We start from the raw sequence: 23,117 nt of genomic DNA, 5'->3' as shown, positions 1-23,117 counted from the left end.
CTAGCATTGGTAAACAGCATCTCTTCAATGAGAGAAAACACATTCAGAAAATGGATTTGTATCCGAGTACCAGAATGACTTGTGTGGCTGTGTGCCTTATGCATATAATTCAATTCTCTCTCTTTTAAAAAAAAGGCTACAAAATTATGTTATATTTAAAATATACTGGGGATTAATTTCAAAACATCTATTGATTCAGAAAAGAAGGCGACGGCAGCATAACCCTATGGTGACAGTGATTGCTGTGTTTACCATTATGTAACCTAATTCGCTTGGCTATTTTGTATGCTTTACAAACTTGCATATATATTTCCATTCAGAAAAAGAAAAAGCAATATAAATGGAAGTTCAATGAGATGGCTAAGATCCATAATAGCTGACTGCTTGGAGTTATTGCTGTACTAAGAGTTTTCTAAAGGTATGTCCAAAATGTACACTTAGTGCTCCTTCAGTCTTGACAGTTGACCTTTCAGTCTGCTGGGACTCTGCCACAAAAGCAGCAGGTTCTGCAGGGTGAACACAGCAACATACAATTTAGTAACCCACCTCCATTCTCTTATCTCAGGTACCAACCAACCTTACTCTCTTTGTACTAAATGACTGTAAACTTCTCTGTATTTTTATAGAGAAAGCCAATCAGTGTTTAGAAATGTTCTGTTACTGCCACCCACTGCTTCGGGTGTTTCTGGTTTTAACTTGAAAACAAAATCTAAGCCCCATTTTACAATCAATATGATTTTTTTTTCTCTCTTGGTAAGATCTAGGTTTAAAGAAAAGCAAAACAAAACAAATCTAGTCACACGGTTGTAATTTGGTCAACCACTCGGGTGCTATCCATGTCTACCATTTCTACACACTCAATTTCCTCCCGGTTCTCAGGAGTCTTCTTCTCTTTCCTCTTTTTCTTGGATGGTGGCACAAAAGTCAGTATCACAGGTAAAATGGCAAAGCAATGAAAGAAGGTGACTAATGCTATCAAAAACAAGCACCTGAACAGTGTACGGGTCAGATTTGAAGGCACAGCTGCAAGAGGAATCAGACCAACAATATAGCAGAGGTAGCTCTGTAAAATAGCTACCCCGTGCACTTCCAGGGCATTCTTTACCCATTTAGTTCTTGTGAAATCCTTGCCCAGCACAAATGTTGACAAAAGAGGTGCACAGTTGTCAACGGTATAATTAATCCCATATATTAAGCACAACACAGAAATACAGTCCAGTTCTACTTTCCACAAGGTCATAAAACCTATAACTCCAAATTCGACTGAGGCAACAGTGAGCGTGAGCCATACATTGATGAGAGAGTCTGCCACGAGAAATGCAGAGAAGAAGAGCAGGAATAAAGCACTGATGCAGGAGTTCTGCAAGGGGGCTCCCACATACGAGGCGTAACGATCCATGTATACAAATGATGGGTTGAAAACAATGAATTTAACCTTAGATTTGAGAGAGAGCTTCCTTAAGGTTTCCAGGAGGCGGTAAAGCTCTTCTCGTTTGGTTTCCATTGTCTTAGCCACCAAAAACATTCGAGAGGCTACAACTTCAACTTCATTGTACTTCTTGGAGAAAATGATATCCTCTGAAAAATGAGCAAACTGAGGGGTTTTCAGAAAGGAGTTTCTTAACGTATCTGTAAAATTCTTTCTGGGTAATCCAGTGGATATGTTGAGTTTTCTAAGGTAATTTAAGTAGCTCTCAAACCAAGATATCCTCACAAACCCCTTGGTGTACTCTAGCATGTCATCTTGAACGGTCATGTTCCAGTATTCTATTGATTCATAGATATAAAACCCAATGACTGGGCTGTAATTACTGAAGTATTTCTGCTGAGCAGCAGTATACTCCATGGTTCGTGTCGCAGTTGCTACAATGTTACTAAGGTCTGACTCTTCATTGACCTGCAAGTAGCCCATTAAGGCAAAGGAAATATAAATAAGATAAAAGAGAACTACAAAAGGCTTGACGTAAGTGTTCGTTATCCAGTCACAGTAATAACGCTTGAGGAAACACACCAAAAGGTGACTTTCATAGCTGTTTGTCTCCTCTGACTCTGTTGTGTCCTCGCTGAATTTGGCTGTCAGAAGAAAGCGATACCAGGCAGGCTTTTCTTGCAATACCTCTGGCTTTGGTACCTTTCTGCAGAAGATACTATGCTGGTAGTTGTTTTCTATGTAGCCAGTAAACACGAGGCTGGAACCATAAAAGGAGAGTACATAGAGGTAGTTGAAGAAAATTGCAATACAGGAATTGCAGCAGAAGATCCTGGCTGCTTCAACGTTAGTGAAGGGGCTGGCACCTATTCCAAAAGTGACCAGGTACATGGCAGTGGTGAGAGAGAAGGAGAGCATAGAATCTGCAAATACAGCCGCCGTCCTCTCTTTTACATGTTGGTCTTCTCTAGTTTTCCGCCAGGAGGACAACATTTCAAAAGTTCCATATAACCCATGACCTGGAATAAAGAACAAAGCCACTTTTTAATGATGTTAGAGTTTTAGAGAGCAAGATTAGCAAAAGTTAACGGGCTGGATCCTACGATCCACAAGCACAAAGGTGATGCGAATAATGCCTGCTTGCCTCTGAACAGCCGGTGCTGGGAATAGGAACTGCTATGAGCAAGGGGAATCAAGTGACATGGCCCCCTTCTCTCTTTTCCTCCAGCACTGCTTCCAGTAGCACTAGAGTCTCCCACTGGTGTAAGAGGTGAGTGACTGATTTTGCCTCTTCCCAGCATCTCCTTGTTCTCATGAGCCCCCAGCTTCCTTGGACTCTCAGGAGACCCAGCAGGAGAGATCTACTTCCACTAGCAATGTCTGCTCTAAGATCTAGCCATGTCCAAAGGCACATGCCTTTGGGCGCATTAAACAGGAGCAACTGTCTTGCTGTAGAGGAAAACAACATCAAGGTTCTCTTAAACAACAGAGCTATAACAATCAAGATTAGCAGATTTCAGTGCCAAGGAAATCCAAATGCATTGCCAAAGAGAATTATGCTAACAAAACCTGTTATCCAAATTAAAACTAAATTAGGCACATTTCATGCCATGTTATCAGTTTGTAAGGATTTAAAAATTACCTAAATTAAGAGAATGCTTTAGGCTGATCCTGCACTGGGCAGGGGGTTGGACTAGATGGTCTGTATGGCCCCTTCCAACTCTATGATTCTATGAGAATGCAAACTATGTTATTGATGTTGAAATAAAATACTAAACTCAAGCATGAGGAGTATTTTATATAAAATAGAATGGAGGTTAGAAAAAGAAGATTGGTGCAGATCATTTGTTTCCTTTCCCCCATTTTGCATTGAAACAGAAAAGTCTGCATCAAGGAAATGCCAATACTGTACTCAGAAAAAAATGGTGCAAATCAATACTATACACATTTGCTTAATTTTTATGAATGTTTTCAGGGCAAAATCTGTGCATGCAGTAATATTTTTCTAAAGCTATAGTGAGCTGGGAAGTCCTTGCAGATGCTTGTCAACCTAAGTTGCTGCTGTAGCGTAGTGGTTAAATGGCTGTCTGCAAATCAGTACTCTGCTAACTAGATTCCCACGACTGCCCTGAACTCTGCAGGTGGCCTTGGGTAAACCACTTTTCTCAGTGCCAGCTCCCCAGTTGTGTTGTGGGGATAATGATACTGACTTTATTCACAACTCTGAGTGTGGCACTAATTTATCTAGGTATATAAGCACACTGTTTTATCATCATCATCATCATCAACGCCAGTGTGGTGCAGATTGGAGATTTGCAATGGAGATTTGCTGGGTGACTTTGGGCCTATCACACACTCTCAGCCTAACCTACCCCACAGGGTTTGTGGTGAGGAAAAAATGGAAAAGAGGAGAATGATGTAAGCCACTTTGGGTCCCCATTGAAGAGAAAGGCAGAATATAAATGAAGTAAAATAAATTTTTTAAAAAATCTTTGCACTGGGATTCTGTGGGATTCATTTCACCAACCAACCATGAGGGCCAGGAACTTGCTTTAGAAACCACAAAGATGGTGTGTATTCTCCGTATCCTCCATCTCTGCATACGATTCAAAATTCTGTGTAAAACTTTGTATACATGGAACCAAGGAAATCCTGGCAATAATTAAGATGACACAATATTTTTGCCAAGAACAAGCCAGTGGTCAATAATTCAGTAGGTTTCACATGGAAGATATTGATGGCAATAAGGGTCATATTGATGACAGCATTCAAGAATGCCTCTGATGCAAGATCACTTCCCTCATTACAATTTTCAGCTAAAAAGCCATTCCCATACCTTGCGAAAGTAGAATGTATGAATTATTTTGAGCATATCTGAATTACATACATACAAAATTCAGAAGAAATTTTGTAAACCAAACCTGGCATGAAAGTAGACTCATTGCCATTATCATTTAAATAATGATATCAACAAGCAGAAGCATTTCCAACACTGAAAACCATAAGAAGGAGCAAAGCCCTGAAATTAAAGAATCTTGCCATTTCTGACAGCAAGTGATTTTACCAGTAGCTGTAATAAATGGGTAGCAGCTAGAGGAATTCCGAGGGGGCTCTGAATATTATGTAGCCTCTTACCAACTTATCCCCACAGTCTCTCTCTCTCTCTCTCTCTCTCTCTCTCTCTAGTTAACCAATCTGGCAAACATAAAAATGTCACAGATCATTCGCCCTCTTTATAACATTTTGGATATTCATACCTTCCTCCCAACAAACTTATTGGCTTAGTTTGGACATTATACAAAATCAAAGTTTAGCTATGGTTAGTGTGATCCACGCAACCCACTCTACTAATTATGGTTATTGTGAACTTAAGCCATTCTACTAATTCTGGTTGGTTGAGTTACTTCAAACATCTAAAATGTAGGGTAGGCAGCCTTTTTATACCAAGTGCCCAAACAGCACAACCTCTACCTGTAAAGATGTGAAGATGTTGATGCAGGGCTCATTTTGAGGGAGAACGCATAGGAACGCAGTTCCGGCAGTTCCCCAAAGAGGTCACATGTCAGGTGGCCCCACCCACCGGACTCTCGGCCATTTTGGGCCCGTTTCAGCCTGGATTGGGGCCGAAATGGCCTGGATTTGCCTCTGACACATGGTGGATCACTCTCCTGCTCATCAGCAGCCCAATCCTGACCATTTTGGGCCCCCTTTCAGCCATTTTCAGCCCCTTTTTCCATTTTGGGCCCAATTTCAGCCCTTAATGGCCAGGTTTGGGTCCAAAACAGCCAGAATAGGTGATGCCAAGGGGTGTGGCATATGCAAATCAGTCATACTAATGACACACTTCCGGTGATGGCAAGAGGCATGGCATGTGCTAATGAGTTGTGCTAATGAGTTCTTCAAGCTCTTTTTCTATGAAATGACCCGTGTTGATGCATCATCAAACAAACAAAGCAGGGGAAGAGGACATATTTTACCAGATGTACTTGGAGCAAGCTGTACTTCAGTGGCATGACTTGGGCAAATAAGCAGCTTTCATGTTGAACAAAATGTTCTGGTATACTGCTATTTGGTACATGTGCCAGCGATTATCTACCGTGATTGAAAACCCTGGTTAGAATTTGGTTTATTAACCACAGTTAGTATTAACTATGGTTTTGTGTGATGTACAAACACTTAACCTGACTTAACCTTAGTTTGTTCTCTAGCACCAACCTTGCTGCAGTGCAGGCTGGGATATCCGCCAATTTTCAGTGGGAGAGCTGGGGGACAGAGCAAAAGCGATAAAGCCAGCAATTGTCTAGGCAGACCAGGATTTAAATGCTCGCTGGAGAGCCAGTTCCTGGTTTCATAAGCTATAAATAAACTATGCTTTATATCTGAACAGAGCCACTATAACCAAAAGTTATTCAGGGGTTTTTTTAAGAACGTAAACATACTCTCTGCATGTAGATTGAATGGCCTTATTTAACATACTTATTTTCTTTCCTTTTTATATTTTGGCACCAAAGATGACTTTCTTCAAACAGAAAAAGTCTTCTGGTTATGTAAGAACTCACACCAGAATGTTGAGCAGAGGTCACTGGGAGAGGTAAGGGGAGTAGACAGCTATGAATTTCCTGCATTGTACATGGGGCTGGACCAGATGACCCTTGGGGTCCCTTCCAGCTTTATGTTTCTATGTTTTGATGCTTCTAAATGTTTCATATGTTATGTTTCATATGTTTTATGCATATCCTAGCTTTAGTAATACAGTATTAATTCCTGCAGAACTGTGCAATAAAGGTGGTTTTATATATATTTCCTTTTTAATATACCTCCATTCCTATCTCTTTCTCATAATACATGTCCATTTTTAAATCTCTAAACAGCTTATGGACATCTAGGGACATGATTCCCTGTTTGGACAATATTAAAAGATCTGGGGATTTACAGTGCAACCCTAAACATAATTATATCTTTTTGAATCCAATGAAGTGAATGGGCTTAGAAGAATGTAACTCTGTTTAGGAATAGACTTGCTGTTCTTTATTTTCTTCAGCCATCATTTGCATTCCTCCCTGAAATATAGATGGCCACAAGCTCCTTAGAAGGAATCCATGAAACCAGGACAGACTGCATTTTCCATTCTTCATATTTATTTATTATTTCTTTATAGTCTGCCTTTCTCACTGAGACTCAAGTGGATTACTCAGTGTAAGTACAGTCAATTTCAAAGTTCAGTTTTTGACCTGTTTGCCAGCAGAAACAGTGAATGACACTATAAAGCATATAGAAAAACCAGGCTTACTTTATATTGGTGAAACATATTTGATAAGTATAATATTTTGGCTCAAACAAGTTCTTTAAAAAGAATTCTCTTTCCTTGCTTCTAAAATTAGAATAAAGTGATTTTGAAATCCTGCTTAAAAACTCATCTCTGTTCATTTTAAAATATAAATTCCTAAAGATACAATCCATTAGTCACAGGAGACACTTTATACTTGACTCTCATAAAAAACAACTTCACATGTTTGGATCACACCCATATTCATTTTTTTGTGGAATAAACCCAAATTGGAACAACAGGAAAACTAAACAAGAGAATGAAACTAGATTGTTGTAATTCCTACAAAGCCTGAGTTTAGCATCAAAGTAATAGATTTTGAGCTACCAATCCTGTATTTACCGAATTAGTATGTCGGTCTCATTAGCATCCAGAATATTCTAGTACTATAAAGAAAAGTACTTAATGTGATCATTTTTAAAAGTCCAAGTAAAGCACTAATATTTTAAAGTTGATCTTTCATATCAGATTAATGGGAAACTTGGAAGTTCAGTACTCACAATAATGGTTTGAGGCTGCTGCATTAAATATTGCTGCATTAGCTATGCTGAGCCTTCTAAATGAATTATATTCTGGTTAAATTTTTCTTTTCAAAGTAACATTCATGAAGCACAATCAATATTTAGGGCAAGCTGTAACTGTCTCCAACCATTTCTGTCTTCACTGACTTCACGGAGTTGTTACAGCTAAACAGATTTATCACAGCCATGTATTAATAACATTTTGTTAAAGCCAGTATATCTGAGTTGATGTGCTGTTTACGACTACTTGATATTTGAATTCTGCATTGAGTACAACTGCACTGTGATTCACACGCATAAGTCCTGTGCCAGCATTAGGCACAGCTCTGTATAGCAACTGGATTTATGTACCCTCCAAATTACAGAGAAATAGAAAGCCCTTGTTCTGGTAGGAGCTCATGTGGGAACCCAAAATCCTGGTTGTGTGGTTATTGTTGTAAAGATCATCAAAGTTGTTAGATAAACTAGTAGATATTAATAGTCTTTCCCAGTACATAGTTTAAAAACACTTCTGATTTATGAATTTTTCTTAAATATTTAAGCTCAATTGTTTCAGATTTGATGTTATATCCATCAGAGAGCTAAACTATTGGATTGTTTAAAAGGTTGCTACCAGAAACCAACCATATCCTGCTGGGCTTTTTAAATCAATGGCCTCTGCATACAATGTTGTATTAGCTTTTTAATAGTTCAGTCTAAATCTTTAGATCTTGAAGGCTGGAAGGGGGTGGGTGGGTGGGGATGGGAAGCACCTCAGTGGGGTATAATGCCATAGAGTCTACCCTCCAAAGCAGCCATTTTCTCCATGGGAACTGATTTCTCTGGGCCACAAGTTGGCAACCCTATAGCTAGTTATTGCAAAAAAAGCCTCTATATTAAACAATAGAGGTGGGCACAGTCTGCATAACGGACCTAATTTCGTCACGAACTTACCCAGTTCGTCCTCTGCGAACACGCGGCCCATGGGCTTGTGTTTTTCTCACGAAAGCACCGAACATTGGAGCTTTCTGTCCGTGTATCCGTTGGCCCGTCATGCCAGGATTACTGCTCAAACAATTTCCTAGGCAACGGTGGAGCCACCTTCCCCGTTTGGAACACACCAATCTTAGCCCAGGAAACCTTGATTGGCAGCTCTGTCAGCCAAACAGAGATCACCAGCCTTTCTGCATAAAAGACAAAGCGCGCGAAGCCCCGCTGCATTTTGCTGGCACGGAGACACGAGTTAGCTTCTAAGCTTAGCAACTGCTTGCTGTGGGGAAGGTTTTGTGTGTGTGTGAGAGCGCGGCTTGTGCCTTAGGACTTTGGGGCTTCTGGTGCAAGAGAGCTTTCTCTTTTCTCCATTCCTGTTTAATTTTTTTCTCCTCCTTTCTATTCTAGTTTTCTTGAGAGCACTTTTAAAAAAATCCTTTTACCGCACTATTGGGTTACTCTGATTTCTTTCTGCGTTTTGAGTCCTTGGGTTCTTCTCGAGCTTAATCCCCCCTACCCCCCCCCCCCAAATCTCTTCCTTTTTTCTGGGTTGCTGGTGGGTTCTATTGTGCTCTGATGCCATCCCACTCACAGACCCACCGTGGGTGCAAGGCAGCTTTGGGCATTGTCTGCTTGAGTTCTTGCCTTCATTCCCCCACGTTCTTTTTTGGCTGTGCTTGTGCCTTAGCCGGGCTTTGGGGCTTCTGGTGCAAGAGAGCTTTCTCTTTTCTCCATTTCTGTTTAATTTTTTTCTCCTCTTTTCTATTCTAGAGCACTTCTTAAAAAATCCTTTTCCTGCACTATCGGGTTACTCTGATTTCTTTCTGCGTTTTGAGTCCTTGGGTTCTTCTTGGGCTTAATCCCCCCCCCCCAAATCTCTTCCTTTTTTCTGGGTTGCCGGTGGGTTCTATTATGCTCTGACGCCACCCCACTCACAGACCCACAGTGGGTGCAAGGCAGCTTTGGGCGTTGTCTGCTTGAGTTCTTGCCTTCATTCCCCCATGTTCTTTTTTGGCTGCTGCTGAGATGCAAGGGGAGGAAGACTGCTATTAGGCTCTGTGAAACACCCACTCTCTGATGACCAGCAGCATATTTTGGGGGGCTCTCTCTGCTTCACTCCTTTCAAAGCCTTTTTAGTGGGTGACTTGGGGGGACATTTCCAGCCTGGCTTTTGAGGTGCAGGGGGAAGACTGCTACTGGCCTCTGTGAAACACCTACTCTCTGGTGACTGGCAGCTCGCTTTGCGGGGGGGCTCTCTGCTTCACTCCTTTCAAAGCCTTTTTAGTGGGTGGCTTGTGGGGACATTTCCAGCCTGGCTTTTGAGGTGCAGGGGGAAGACTGCTGCTGGCCTCTGTGAAACATTCACCCTAGGACCACTGGCAGCATGTTTGGGGAGGGGGGGCTCTCTCCGCTTCACTCCTTTCAAAGCCTTTTTCACTCCATAAATAGTGGGTGACTTGGGGGGGGGCATTTCCAGCCACGTCCTGTCCCTGTTATCCTCCTCCTGATGACACGTCCTGTCCCTGGTATCCTCCTCATGATGACAAGCCCTGTCCCTGGCATCCTCCTCCTGACGACACGTCCTGTCCTTGGTATCCTCCTCCTGATGACAAGTTCTATCCCTGGTATCCTCCTCCTGACGACAAACCCTGTCCCTGGCACCTTCTAAGTACCTTCTCTTATTCTTTATAAACTCAACTACTTCCATTATAATTTGTATGTTGACAAAACACGACTGTTGTCCCTCCCATCCTTTCTGGTGAGGCAGGAAGGTGGTTGACGTCTGAAAGTGGTGGTTTTGGCTATGAGTGGGGCAGCTCAGGAGCTGTGGTGTGTATGGCTTTGCGGCAAGGAAACCCCCCCTTTTCTGGGGTACCTGGTGTCCGCGAGGGAAAGAAGGTCATTGAGGTCTGCCGCTGTTGCTTTGGGGCAAGCGAGATGTCTCCGGAGAGGTTGCCGAAGTGATAGTGGGACAGCACGTTGTTTCCCCCTTTCACATGGGCACCAGCTGTCCCCCTGACTCTTGTCATGTCCGCTCCGTGAAGGCAGGAAGGTGGTTGAGTTCTGTTGCTAATGCTGCTGTTATGTTTCGCCCTCCCCTCTCAGGATTGGAACCATGCTGATCCATCCGGGTGATGTCTCCTGTCCGACTCCTGCCCATCACCCACATTCCTCACAGGCAGGACGGCAGATCTGGTCTGCCCCCTCCCCGCTTCATGAGGGGCTCTCCTGTGACTGCCCCCTCCTTGGTCACATACACAGCCCGGTTGCAATCGAGCTGCCAATTGTACCATATAGGGGTGGAGTCGGTTGTCGACGTGGAGGCTCCCCTGTCGATGGGACCAAGGGGACCTCTTTCAGTTGGGTGGGATGGTGTCATGCTGCAACTGACAAATCTGGCTGCAAGGCAGGAAGGTGGGTGGTTGCAGTCGAGGGATGTCGGCCGCTGTGCTGCTCTCTCTTGGTTTTGCCAGGTTGTGTGATCCTGCATCTGAAGGATATAGTCGGTTGACCATGTGGAAGATCCAGGATGGGACCTCTTTTGGCTGGGTGGGGGGAATGTGTCGTGCTGCAACTGTGAGTGGACCTTTCCGGTGAGGGAGGAAGGTGTGTGGGTGCGGTTGGCTGCTTTCGGATATTGTGCTGCTCTCTTTGGTTTTACAGCGGCCGGCTGCATTGTGTGAGGATACATTTGGTTGACAATGTGGACGGGACCTCTTTCAGTTGGGTGGGGATGTGTCCTGCAACTCTGGTCCTTTCTGGCGAGGCAGGAAGGTGGGTGATGCCGCCAGCCGTGGACTGTCTCCGAAACTGGAGCCTCAGGTGAGGACACCCGGTAGCTGGGGGATCAGGCTGCCGTGGGACAAATCTCGCCTCCTCCCCCACCCCCACCCCCACAGGGCTTAACCACGTGATGGAGTTTGGCCCGCCGGTTGTAGGGGAGCTTCCCCCGCCCCCCCATGATGACACATCGTGTGCCAGAAATCCTTTTCCAGCCAGGCAGGAAGGTGGGTGCTGCCGGCGAACATCATAGACTGGTTCTCGGTGGGAGCCTCAGCTGAGGACACGCAGTTGCTGGGGGACCTTCCCCCTCCCCCTGCCCCCCCTCATGATGACATGTCGTGTCCCAACAATCCTTTCTGGCAGGGCAGGAAGGTGGATCTGCTGCCACTGCCACACTGTTCCAAGGTGGGACCCCCGGCTAAGGAAAGGAAGACACTCAGTACAGTAGCTGTGGGACTTGCCCCCTCCTCCCCCTCCTCATGACGACACGTATTGTCCCTTGTATCCTCCTCCTGATGACACGTCCCATCCTTTCCATCCGTCTCTGGCGAGGCAGGAAGGTGGGTGAGGTTGGCAGCCGCCGCAGAAATGTTCCTTGGGGGTGGGACCCTGGCTTCAGGATACTGGCCATTTGTGGTACTTCATAGTCCTCCCCCTCCTCCCGATGACACATCCAGTCCCTCCCTGTATCCTCCCAAGGGTGACACACCCTGCCCCTTTCTGGCGAAGCAGGAAGGTGGGTGAGGTCGGCAGCCACCGCTGAAATGTTGTGGGACCGTCGGTTAAGGATACTAAGCATCTATGGGACTTCATGGTCCTCCACCTCCTCCCGACAACACCCCACTAACAGTCTAAGGCACATGATGAGCTTTCTTGGTTGACTGCATCATGTTCGGTGAAGTGGGTTTCGTCGGTGACCGACCGTCCTGCTCTTGCGAGCGCAAGGGCCCCTCTGAAGGTCAATCCCCAAAGTCCGGTGAGAAGGAGGACAGTGGCCCAGGTCAGAGCTCTGCCCCTAGCCTAAGCAAGCAGACACACAAGCCCTGTCCCTGGCACCTTCTAAGTACTTTGTCTTGTTCTTGATATGATCTGTGTGTTAACAAACCAGTGTAAGGCACATGAGGACTGAGGTTTACAAACATATATTATCCTCTTCCCGACGACAAGGCCTTTCCGTGGCACCTTCTAAGTACTTTGTCTTTTTCTTGATATGATTTGTGTGTTAACCAGTGTAAGGCACATGATGACTGACTGAGCTTATACAAACATATATTATCCTCTTCCCGACAACAAGGCCTTTCCGTGGCACCTTCTAAGTACTTTGTCTTTTTCTTGATATGATTGATTTGTGTATTAACATACAAACCAGTGTAAGGCACATGATGACTGAGCTTTACAAACATATATTATCCTCCTCTCCATGACAAGGCCTGTCCCTGGCACCTTCTAAGTACCTCCTCTTATTCTTTATAAACTCAACGACTTCCAGTATAATTTGTATGACAGAACAGGCTAAGGCACGACTGTTGTCCATCTCATCATTTCTGCTGAGGCAGGAAGGTGGGTGAGGTTGGCAGCTGTCGCAGAAATGTTCCTCGGGGGTGGGACCCTGGCTTCAGGATACTGGCCATTTCTGGTACTTCATGGTCCTCCCCTCCTCCCGACGACACATCCAGTCCCTCCCTGTATCCTCCCAAGGGTGACATGCCCTGCCCCTTTCTGGCGAGGCAGGAAGGTGGGTGAGGTCAGCTGCCGCCGTAAGCATGCTAAGTCGGCAGTTGGCAGTTCAGGTGCGGTCCCCTGATAGTGGGGGGAAATCAGGCCGCCCACCGGGCAAATGTCAACTCTCCCCCAGTGACAGTACCGGCACACTCCCATGGGGCCAGAACCCCCGCACCCTCAGGGGAGGCGGCTCGGCGCCACCTCCCTGGGCCTGCTGGGCCCGGCGGCCGCCGTCCTCACCCACCTCATTTCCTTTGCGGGGATTCTGCCCCACTCTCCTTTGGCACATGGAGGGTGCGCTGGCCAGACCCCCTACCCCCTCAGTGGAGGTGGCTCGGTGCCGCCTCCCTGGGCCTGCCAGGCCCAGCAGCCGCCACCAGCAGGCAACTTCCTTCCTGGCGGGAAATACGTCCCTGCTCCCCTCTCACCAGCCACTCAAAGCCCAACTTGGGGCCAGTGAAGGGGGCCCTCGCAGGGAGGAGGTGGCCACCATTGAAACCCATCTCTCCCACATGGTGGCCACCCTCTCGCCAGCCACTCGAACCCCAACCAGCATATCCTTCCTTTGCCAACGCCACCACGTTCGGTGAAGTGGGTTTCGTTGGCGACCGACTGTCCTGCTCCGACGAGCGCAAGGGCCCCTCTGAGGGTCAATCCCCAAAGTCCGGTGACAAGGAGGACAGTGGCCCAGGTCAGCTTGCTTGATAGCAAGCAAGCTGACACACCACGTCACTGAAATGGGACTCATTGTCCACTGCCCAAAGAGGCTCCTTCTGAACAGGGTAGCATGAGTTTCCTTCCCTCAAGGTGTGGAAGACATCCTTTCCCTCCCTCCTGTGCCTTCCATTCCAGCAAGGGGCCTTTGAATTGCTGCATTATCTCCTGTTGCGGAGTTGGCTTTCACTCAAGTACATCCATTCATTTCCCATCATGGAGAGTTGGTCTCCCCACCCCCAGGGAGGGCATCTATTGTTGATGCAGCCCCATGTAGGTGGGTTTTGTGGGCAGCCACCTCTCCTGGACAGGAGCACAAGTCTCCCTCCTTCCCCCAAGGGTGGGTAAGGGTCAGTCAGAATAGGGGAGGGGAAGTTGTTGTCTGTCTCTTTGGAAAAGTGATAATCAAGGAGTGTTACATGAGAACCTTTGGTGGGGAAAGTCAACTCAAGTAAAAATCTGTGGGAAAACCAAGGCTTTTCTGAATCGAACCGGTTCTTGAACTGGGCCCGGTCCGTTAAAAGTTCGTGGTCTGTGGTCTGTGAAAGTCCACGAACCCCGAACCGGCGGTCCGTGGGCGAATGCTGGTTCGTGCCCATCTCTATTGAACAATGAAGGGCAAAGCAGATGTCTGTATTTGACACTTGGTTGTTGTTTAAAACCATCCAAAAGCAATCAGTGATAAAAAATTGGTGATCAAAACTCTTGTTAGGGACTTATAAACCAGTTCAGCTCCAATTGCTTTACTGCAGAACATAAGTAATATCTAATCATAATGGATAATTGGGAAAATATTAAAAATGTAACTCAATATTAGCAAATGCTTTTTCAGTAAGTTTATCTCACAGCAATTAATAATATTTAAGGTTCTTCTTAAACTGTGGTTTAACTGAAACTTACACTACAGCATTGGAAAGAGAAAAGCCCACTTCCCTTAACTCATTGAACTGAGGACCTTATGAACTTATCAACATTTGAATGTATCCTTAAACATACAATGTGAGCCATATTGTCGACGACTCACCTCTTATCCTGGCACAGGTACACTGAGGACCCTGTGGTGTGCCTACGCCAGGTTAAAGGAGAGTTGTTGGCAGCAGGCCTCTGAGAGGCTGAGGAGCTGGTGGGGAGCCCCCCGTGTGGCCTTCTCACCACCTCCACAGCGGCTGCAGGGCTGCACTGTGCTTCCCCATTGGATTTGCAGCCCCTCAGAGGCTTGCCTGCAGAGCCAACGGGGAGGTGCAGCATGGGGGAGCCCACTGTATTTATTTTTACAACGGGCTGTGTTGCTAGTTGCAGCAATTGTTTATGGACTTATTTTTAGATATATGGAGACATTTTATAGACACTGATGTATAGATTTACCAGCATTGTTTTTGTTTGCCAATATTGTTTTTCTTTTTTTTTCTTGTTTCTTTTTTTCTTTTGCTTAAATAAAAATTTAATTTTTTTTTAAAATGTAGTTTAACCTTGAAGAGTTTTGCCTGATTCTTATAGATGTTAATATTTTGTAGTAGTAGTAATAATAAAACAGTTGAAACTCTTGACCTTCTCATTAGTGGGTACAGTAGGATTGCACAAACTGACTATAAAAACTGCCATAATAAAGTAGCTGCAATTCTTCCATGGGATTTATTTAAACAATATGAACTGCCATCTGCAAAATATTGGTGGAATCATAAGCCCAAGTAAGTTGTTGAAAATGAAAATCTTGTGGGATTTCAAAATCCAAACAGATAAAAAGTTGGAACATAATATTCCAGATATTACTGTGGTTGAAAGTAAGAAGGTTAAACTGTGTGGCAATCTCAATTGACAGTCAAATTGAAGAAAAAGAAATCGAAAAGATAACAATATAAAGATCTAAGATCTGAAATTCAGTGTCTCTGGGAGAAACATACAATAGTTATTCCAGTTCTGAAAAGAGTGCTATGTGTGATTCCAAAAGGGCTACTAAATATCTAGGTGAAATCGACAGACTGAATAACAATCGGACAGCTGCAAACAGCCACACTTCATACCATGCAATACCTCACTGATTCCTAGAATCTTGGATCAAATCTGAGTCAGTGAAGGACTAAGAAATACCAGCTCAGACATCTGGTGGACTGTAACTTCGTACAATGACAACAACAACAACAACAACAACAACAACAATGATGATGTTAGATTATATTAAGTAATCTGGTTTATAAGATTCTACCAGTGGAGTTTTCCTTCCAGGTTTAGCAATATGTTTTTTGCTTCCAACCATGATTTCGAAATGCTCCATCTCTTTTCTTTTTAAACTACAATCAGAAAAAAAATCAATATGGTGCTAATATGTTCTGAAATTTGTTATAAAACTCTAAATGTGAAGCAATCTAGTACCATGGCATTATTAGAGTTTATAATGCCATCAAGAACCTCCTGAAGTAAAATAGGTGAAGCAAGTAGGTGAAGCAATGGTTTATCCTAAGATAGGATTCAATTCAGTACAGTAGCTTTGAAATCTTCAGTAAATGGTATACTTACACCTGAATCAGCAGAACTAAGTGCTGTTTTAAAAGCTGTGAAATTAGCATGGTCATTAGCTTGCTTCATTTATTACTAAAATTGAAATATTCACTGTTCTTTCATCTTGATATGCAGGCTTAATATCTGTTGTATTTAAAAATTTACAATAGATTTTTTGGTTAAAAGATGGTGTATATATTTTTTGTTCAAGGACCCTATTTCTGGGATAAACAAAAAACAGAATCAAATACAGAAAAAGAAAGAGTGATGAACCTCAGTAAGATGCTGAAAACACAGTTTTAATTGAAATCACCCATAATATTATCTAAAATCTCACACTGTTTCAAAATTAAATTGCTTGATGGGTAACTGACTTTTTTTAGAGTGGTACATTCTAAAGATCTTGCCTTTTGAAAGATCTCTCTACAGGTAAGTAGCTGGGTCTTTCTAAAATGATGTAAGGTATTCAAGGCTGCAATTCTAAGGATGGTTTCCAGGGAGTAAGCCTTATTAACTAAAAAAATTGTGACTTACTTCTGAGTAGACCTACAGGAATGCTCCTCAAGGCTCTGTGCAGGACCAATGCGGCAGTGCCAAAGTTTGGCCTTAAGAAATAGCAGAGACAAAGGCATTCTTTAGCTAAATGGAAACCCTGATAACATTACCGACTTCTCCCTTTAAAAGGCTCGGTTCCGAATGGGGCAACACAAAAGGTTATTTTCTTATGTGTTCACTTATAATCACCTGCTATTTATACTGACTAAGCCTTTGTTCTTGTCCATTCTGGGTGTGACATGTCTTCATTTGTAATTTTGTCATCTAAGACATGAATAGACATTTAACAATATTTGTGTCCTATTTCTGGTGAGGCTTTTGCTATTTATCTTCATTTCTAAACTGTTTTATAGTTGCTTTCAGCTGGCAGGTCAAGGCTGTCACTTTGATAACTAGCATGGTGCCCCTATTAAAGCTAATTGGGAGCACTGAAACTCCCCAGACATAAAATCAGGCAAAAAGTAAAATCAGTGACTGACACCCCATTGTTAATTATGTTTTAAATAGTTATGTTCTATTCTCGGTAGGGAAAACTATTAAGTTCACTTTCACTGTGTTCTTTGTAAAGGCAGATTGACCTTTACTATTAATCTTTTTTAAAGTGGATTGCTTGCCAAAAGAGGGACTAAGGGACTCAATCCTTTTATAGATTCCATAAGCGCTGCAGAGAGGCCAGTCTGAGATTTCATATCTATGCAACCCTAGCTTCTAACTCAACATAGTAAAATGGAATCACAGCATATTATCCGTTTCTTGTGCCAAAATTTGTAGTTATTATAATTTGTGCAAAGATTTAGCCCAGTAATAGGACTCCCATTAAAACATTTTAAATATTTTTTATGCATTTGGCAAGGTCTTGTCCTTTGCAATAAAGCAAAATTTATATCTCATTAAAACTTACTCAAGGCCCAGTACTGTTATTAGTCAACAGATGTAGACAGTAACAATATTATTGGCTCTTACTTGGCTCTTACACTTTCAATAAGAAAATGTAAGATTGTAGAAGCTTTGGGGGAGAGGGTCACATCTTTCACTTAAGTATTACACAGATGGAGGAAGGAGAAATGCAGGGTAAATTACTATACTTCCTCCTATAATTAATCAACCCCTGGAATAATAGAAATAAGCCTTAGAAGACATTTCCTGTATGGTCAGTTAGAGAAATCTCCCACAGTCTTCCTTCTCACCTGCACTCGATTCATATTGAAAGGGAGCTTGAGTCCTGTCTTGCTGTAAAGTGACCACAGAATAGGGAAAAGCAGACAAAGCCAATCAACTTTTTATATGTTGTGTTTGAGCGAAGTTTCCCCCAAGATGGTCTTTGACTGAATACATGAAGAGAGGATGGGAGGAGAGAAAGGTAGAGTTTAAAGAAGCATACCATTTGAGCCCTATCTTTCCTTTTCTCATGGTCACTTTGGAGATGAAAGAATAGCACACTGGAAAAGAGATACTTCTGAGTCTATCCTTCCCAAAGTGGTCACTTCAGGGTTTTGAGAGACAGAGGCTCTGCCATATCATTTCCTCTAAAATCATAGGTGTAATCTATGGGGGGGGGGGCTGAGGGGCTCTAGCCCCCCCGTATTTGGCCGGGGGGGGGGGCTGAGCCCCCCCCGGGCAACCGGTAAACTACATGGGGTCTGAGGGGCTCAAGCCCCCTTGAATTTGGTCAGGGGGGCAAGCAATGACAAACTCATATGAAGGACTCAGTTATAATGGCAGATGAAGTGCAGGACTGTCCACCCCTCCTATTTATATAACAATTTCCATGATTCTTTGGGGCTTTGTTCCTGTTTTTTGCTCTTATGTATTTCTGTGTTTATTAAGAATTTATGATTTTAAAAAGGAGTTTTCCATTGTTTTCCAATCCTTTTTCAATTTTCAAGCATGTAATGATCTTTGGAGATATGAATGGGGTAATAGAACTAAAAAAATGATAGGTGAAAAAAACCAAAGAAGGCAAACTTCCCCAAAATGTGTTTAATTATATGGAAATGTTACAATTGGAAGATGCTTGGAGGATCTAAAATCTGAATACTGGAGACTTATACTTTCTTTTCTGACAGATGCCAAACACATTCAAGGATGGATATATACTGGATATAAAAAACACCCTGAGTTGTTTATATTGTTTATTATATGTTTACTCTTTAATTTCTTTTTCTTTTGATGAAATTATAATTGTGCTATCATTTTTATTTATTTTCTCTGTTCTGCTTATATTTATAAAAATAAATTTTATATAAAAAAGAATTTATACACTGCGTTAAAATGCCTGGGGCTATGGCCAACACTAAGTAGCTTAGGCCTTAACCCTGGCTGGCTCCACCCACTTTCAATGTTGCAACAGTCAGATTGCAAGGCCTCTGTTGGACATAATTGCAACGTAATTGCTTGGATCCAATTTACATTGATAAAAAAAAAACAACGGCCCACAGACTGGAAACGCTCAGTCTACATTATAATTCCCCAAAAAGGGGATGCCAAAGAGTATAGCAACTATTGAACTATCGTGTTAATTTCCCATGCAAACAAAGTGATGCTCAAAATTCTAAACCAAAGACTCTTACCATATATGGAACAAGAAATGCCAGATTTCAAGCTGGATTCAGAAAAGGAAGAGGCGCCAGAGATCACATTGCAAATTTACGATGGCTAATGGAACATATCAGGGAATTTCAGAAAAACATCAGCTTGTGTTTTATAGATTACAGCAAAGCTTTTGTCTGTGTGGATCATGAAAAGCTATGGAGGCTGTTAAAAGAAATGGGGGTGCCACAACATGTGATTGTTTTGATGTGCAACCTGTACTTGACAAGAGGCTACTGGAAGGACAAAACAAAGGAAAACAGAACGGTTTCCAGTTGGCAAAGGTGTCAGACAAGGATTCATATTATCTCCCTACCTGTTCAACCTCTATGCAGAGCATATCATAAAGAAAGCTGGATTGGATCTAGAAGAAGGTGGAGTGAAAGCTGGTGGAAGGAACATTAACAGTTTGAGATATGCAGAAGACACCACGTTACTGGCAGAAAATAGTGAAGACTTGAAACGACTACTGATGAAGGTTAAAGGAGAAAGTGTTAAAGCAGGATTACAACTGAATATCAAGAAGACAAAAGTAATGACTACTGAGGAATTACACAATTTTAAAGTTGAGAATGTGGGAATTGAAATTGTCCAAGTTTTTCTATTCCTTGGCTCAATCATCAACCAAAAGGGAGACTACAATGAAGAAATCAGAAGATTGAGACTTGGAAGAGCAGCTGCGAAGGAGCTAGAGAAGATCCCTAACAATAAAGATGTATCGCTGGGAGCCAACATCAAGATAATCCAAACTGTGATATTCCCCATTACTATATATGGATGTTGAAATCAGAGAGTGAAGAAAACTGACAGGAAGAAAATTGATTAATTTGAAATGTGGTGCTGGAGGAGAGTTTTGCAGATACCATGGACAGCCAGAAAGACAAAAAGGTGGATACTAGATCAAATCAAGCCTGAATTCTCCCTAGAAGCTAAAATGATAAAACTGAGGTGTTATGACCTTTACTTTCTTTGGGGTGGATTTTGCCTTTAATCTTTCCCTTACACCCTCTGGGTAGTTTGCTGCCACCAGGAATATATTATTCCAAGATATTTTATTTAAATTTTCCCTTTGGTAACGTTCCTAAGCGTTAGGCTCCTTCGTGGTTCTATGTGGCCCTGAGGATAGGAATGGGATATAGCAATGACAGCTACTCTGGGATATAACAAAACAAAACAAACTTTTATTTAGTCAAGAAGCGTTTCGGTTTCATAAACATAGTTCTCGGTTCTTAAAGTTACTTCCTATAAACTCATTCACACAGATCTCTTCTAAGGCTTCACACACAGTTAGCCTCTTTCTCTAACTCAATATTTCTCTCACAGAAATGCTTAAACTCAGGCAGCACACAGTCAGCCTCTCTTTCTCTGACTCTCATTCACAGAAATATTAAACCTGCCCAGGCAGCACACAGCTGGCCTCTCTTTCCCTGACTGAGTGTTCTTTCACAAACATGCTCAGTTCAGGTTCCACACAGGTTATATTTCTCTCATAAATATTTCAATATACTCAGGCAGCACACAGCTAGCCTGCTTTCTTCTGACTGAATGTTCTTTCTTCACTCTCAGTCTCAAACTGCATTCACTCTGCCCACACTCTCAGTCATCAACCAATCATATCACTCACTCATCCCTCTCTTTCACCCCCCACTCTTCACCTATCTCACCAAGCATTTAAAGATACATGCACACATTTACTTGAAATCATTACATGAGGCTATTGTACTTTGGTCACATCATGAGAAGATAAGACTCTTTGGAAAAGTCAATAATGCTAGGAAAAGTAGAAGGCAGTAGGACAAGAGGAAGACCTAAAACGAGATGGCTTGATTCAATCAAAGAAGCCACACCCTCCAGTTTGCAGGATCTGAGCAAGTCTGTTAATGATAGGAAGTTTTGGAGGTCTTTCATTCATATGGTCACCATAGGTCGGAGGCAATTTGATGGCACATAACAACAACAACAAGACTTCACTTCTAACGCTGTCTCTTTCTTCAAGTTTCAGAAGAGGAGAAACCAGAGAGTTAGAAAGATAGACAGGTCAGGGCATTTGTTTACTCCTTTACTTCCCTGAACTATCCTTTGATGTCTAGATTGTTAATCTCAGAACTTCCTCCTTAGGAATAGACTGGTAGATAGGAATTTTCTCTCCACTTTCCTATCAAAGTACAGAAATCCTATAACAAAGAACTCTTACTTCTTTTCTAAAACTAAGGCAAGTATAAATTAGTTATTTTCTCTTTCTCTTTTACACTGACACCAGCCAGCATGCTCCAACCACCCATCATCATGTTTTCTCTGCAATCAATGCAACTCTGTTAAAGAATAGTTTCTGTTCCTTTTAATAGGGAAAATGAGTCTATTTTATTTTACTTTTGTTACTTTATCATTACATTTTATTTTGGAAATGGAACACTGGGAAGGGGTAGACCTTGTTTCCTTGCTGAAATAGCTTTGTTTGCTTGCTTGCTTTTTTTTGTGGGGGGGGGCTGGGTGTGGGAGAACAGTTAGTTTTATCATGGTAGTGTGTGGGGGTGCTTCAGCCACTCCTAAGCTTCAATTTCAATTTCCATTCCATTTTTAAATAGAGAGGTGGTATATATTGCCAAAAAGGACAATTCCTAAAATGGCAGCCTGAGTGCTGTCTCTCTGAAACAGTGAAAAAGCCCATCTGCATGAACAAGATTTGGGGGAGGGGGGATGCAGATCAGAGGCCTTTAAAAATTTCCTTTTGCCCTGTGTGCAGCCTGGAGAGAACATTGGCAAGGAATGTGCACTTAATTATGTGATTTTTGTTAATAATGTGTTCTGAATGTCTGTGTTTTTAAGGTGGAGTTTTTGAGCAGTGTGCTAAGAAAGCAAGGTATATACAATCCTAGGTAGTGTAACTGTGAGTTTTCTTTGGGGTCGTGACTAGCACTGTTCTGAATTGCCTCAAAATGTGCTTGTACTCACTTAGCGGATGAGTTTGAAATGAGAAGGAGATTGCTACTACTCTGAACTCTGTATATTGCTCAGAAATTGAGTGCACAGCAACTGTTTTGTATTCTGCCCTGATTCGAACTTCAACCACACTTTTCCCAAGTGAAGGCATCTGCAATGCTACAATTTAGTAAATTTCAGTACTAAGTCACCCTTATGAATAAGGCAGAATCAAGACTCCTGTAAATGAACATCCAGGAAAACTTAAAATTTTTACCCCTACAGGCTTTTCTGTGTTGACTTTCTTAGTGTCAAATTTGTAACCATTAGTTTGTCCTATACACATGACATGTATATTTGTAGATCTTAAAGTGACTATCCTAAAAGTGAAGTTCATAAACAGGACACAGTGGGAGATTGCTGAGATAGCACTATAACCACTGGCCAACTCCCACCTTTTCCTAGCTTTGGCCCAGCCCAGGGGGATTGTTAAGAGGGTCCTCGTGGGTGCCTGGGTCCCCCTAAATTTGTAGGGAGCCCCTCCCTAAATCCTCTATGGTGCCGCCTCCATAGGTAGTGGCAATGGAAGCCCCTCCCTATGATACCAAGGGAGCTGCTTCCATCAAGGGCTGGGCTTTCCATCTGCCCGGCCCCGCCCCTTGTTGCTCCAACCTACAAAGGTTGTTGTAGCCTGCACTGCTGCTGCTGCTGCTGCCAAGGGAGCTGCTTCCATCAAGGGCTGGGCTTTCCATCTGCCTGGCCCCGCCCCTTGCTGCTCCAGCCTACAAAGGTTGTTGTAGCCTGCACTGCTGCTGCTGCTGCCGCCGCCAAGGGAGCTGCTTCCATCAAGGGCTGGGCTTTCCATCTGCCTGGCCCCGCCCCTTGCTGCTCCAGCCTACAAAGGTTGTTGTAGCCTGCACTGCTGCTGCTGCTGCCGCCGCCAAGGGAGCTGCTTCCATCAAGGGCTGGGCTTTCCATCTGCCCGGCCCCGCCCCTTGTTGCTCCAGCCTATAAGACTGCTGCTAGGGGACTGCTCGCCTTGTTACTGTTTATTGTTTTTATACTATGTGTTAGTTATTGTAGTCTATGTTGT

At 43.1% G+C, this 23,117-nt stretch overlaps 1 protein-coding gene across 2 annotated transcripts in view; it reads right to left on the bottom strand.

Annotated features, from left to right (window-relative positions):
* Positions 1 to 796: 796 nt before the first annotated feature.
* Positions 797 to 23,117, bottom strand: part of PTCHD1 (patched domain containing 1) — an 89,473-nt gene continuing 67,152 nt past the window's right edge. For both annotated transcript variants that reach the window (XM_054974714.1, XM_054974715.1), the window contains one exon: positions 797 to 2,448. In XM_054974714.1, the coding sequence (XP_054830689.1) occupies positions 797 to 2,448 (1,652 nt within the window). The remainder of the gene's footprint in view (positions 2,449 to 23,117) is intronic.

This window comes from Eublepharis macularius, chromosome 3 (assembly GCF_028583425.1).
Source record: "Eublepharis macularius isolate TG4126 chromosome 3, MPM_Emac_v1.0, whole genome shotgun sequence".
NCBI lineage: Eukaryota > Metazoa > Chordata > Lepidosauria > Squamata > Eublepharidae > Eublepharis > Eublepharis macularius.
The sequence above is the reverse complement of the archived record's forward strand: the minus strand, read 5'-3'. Positions and strand labels throughout refer to the sequence as shown.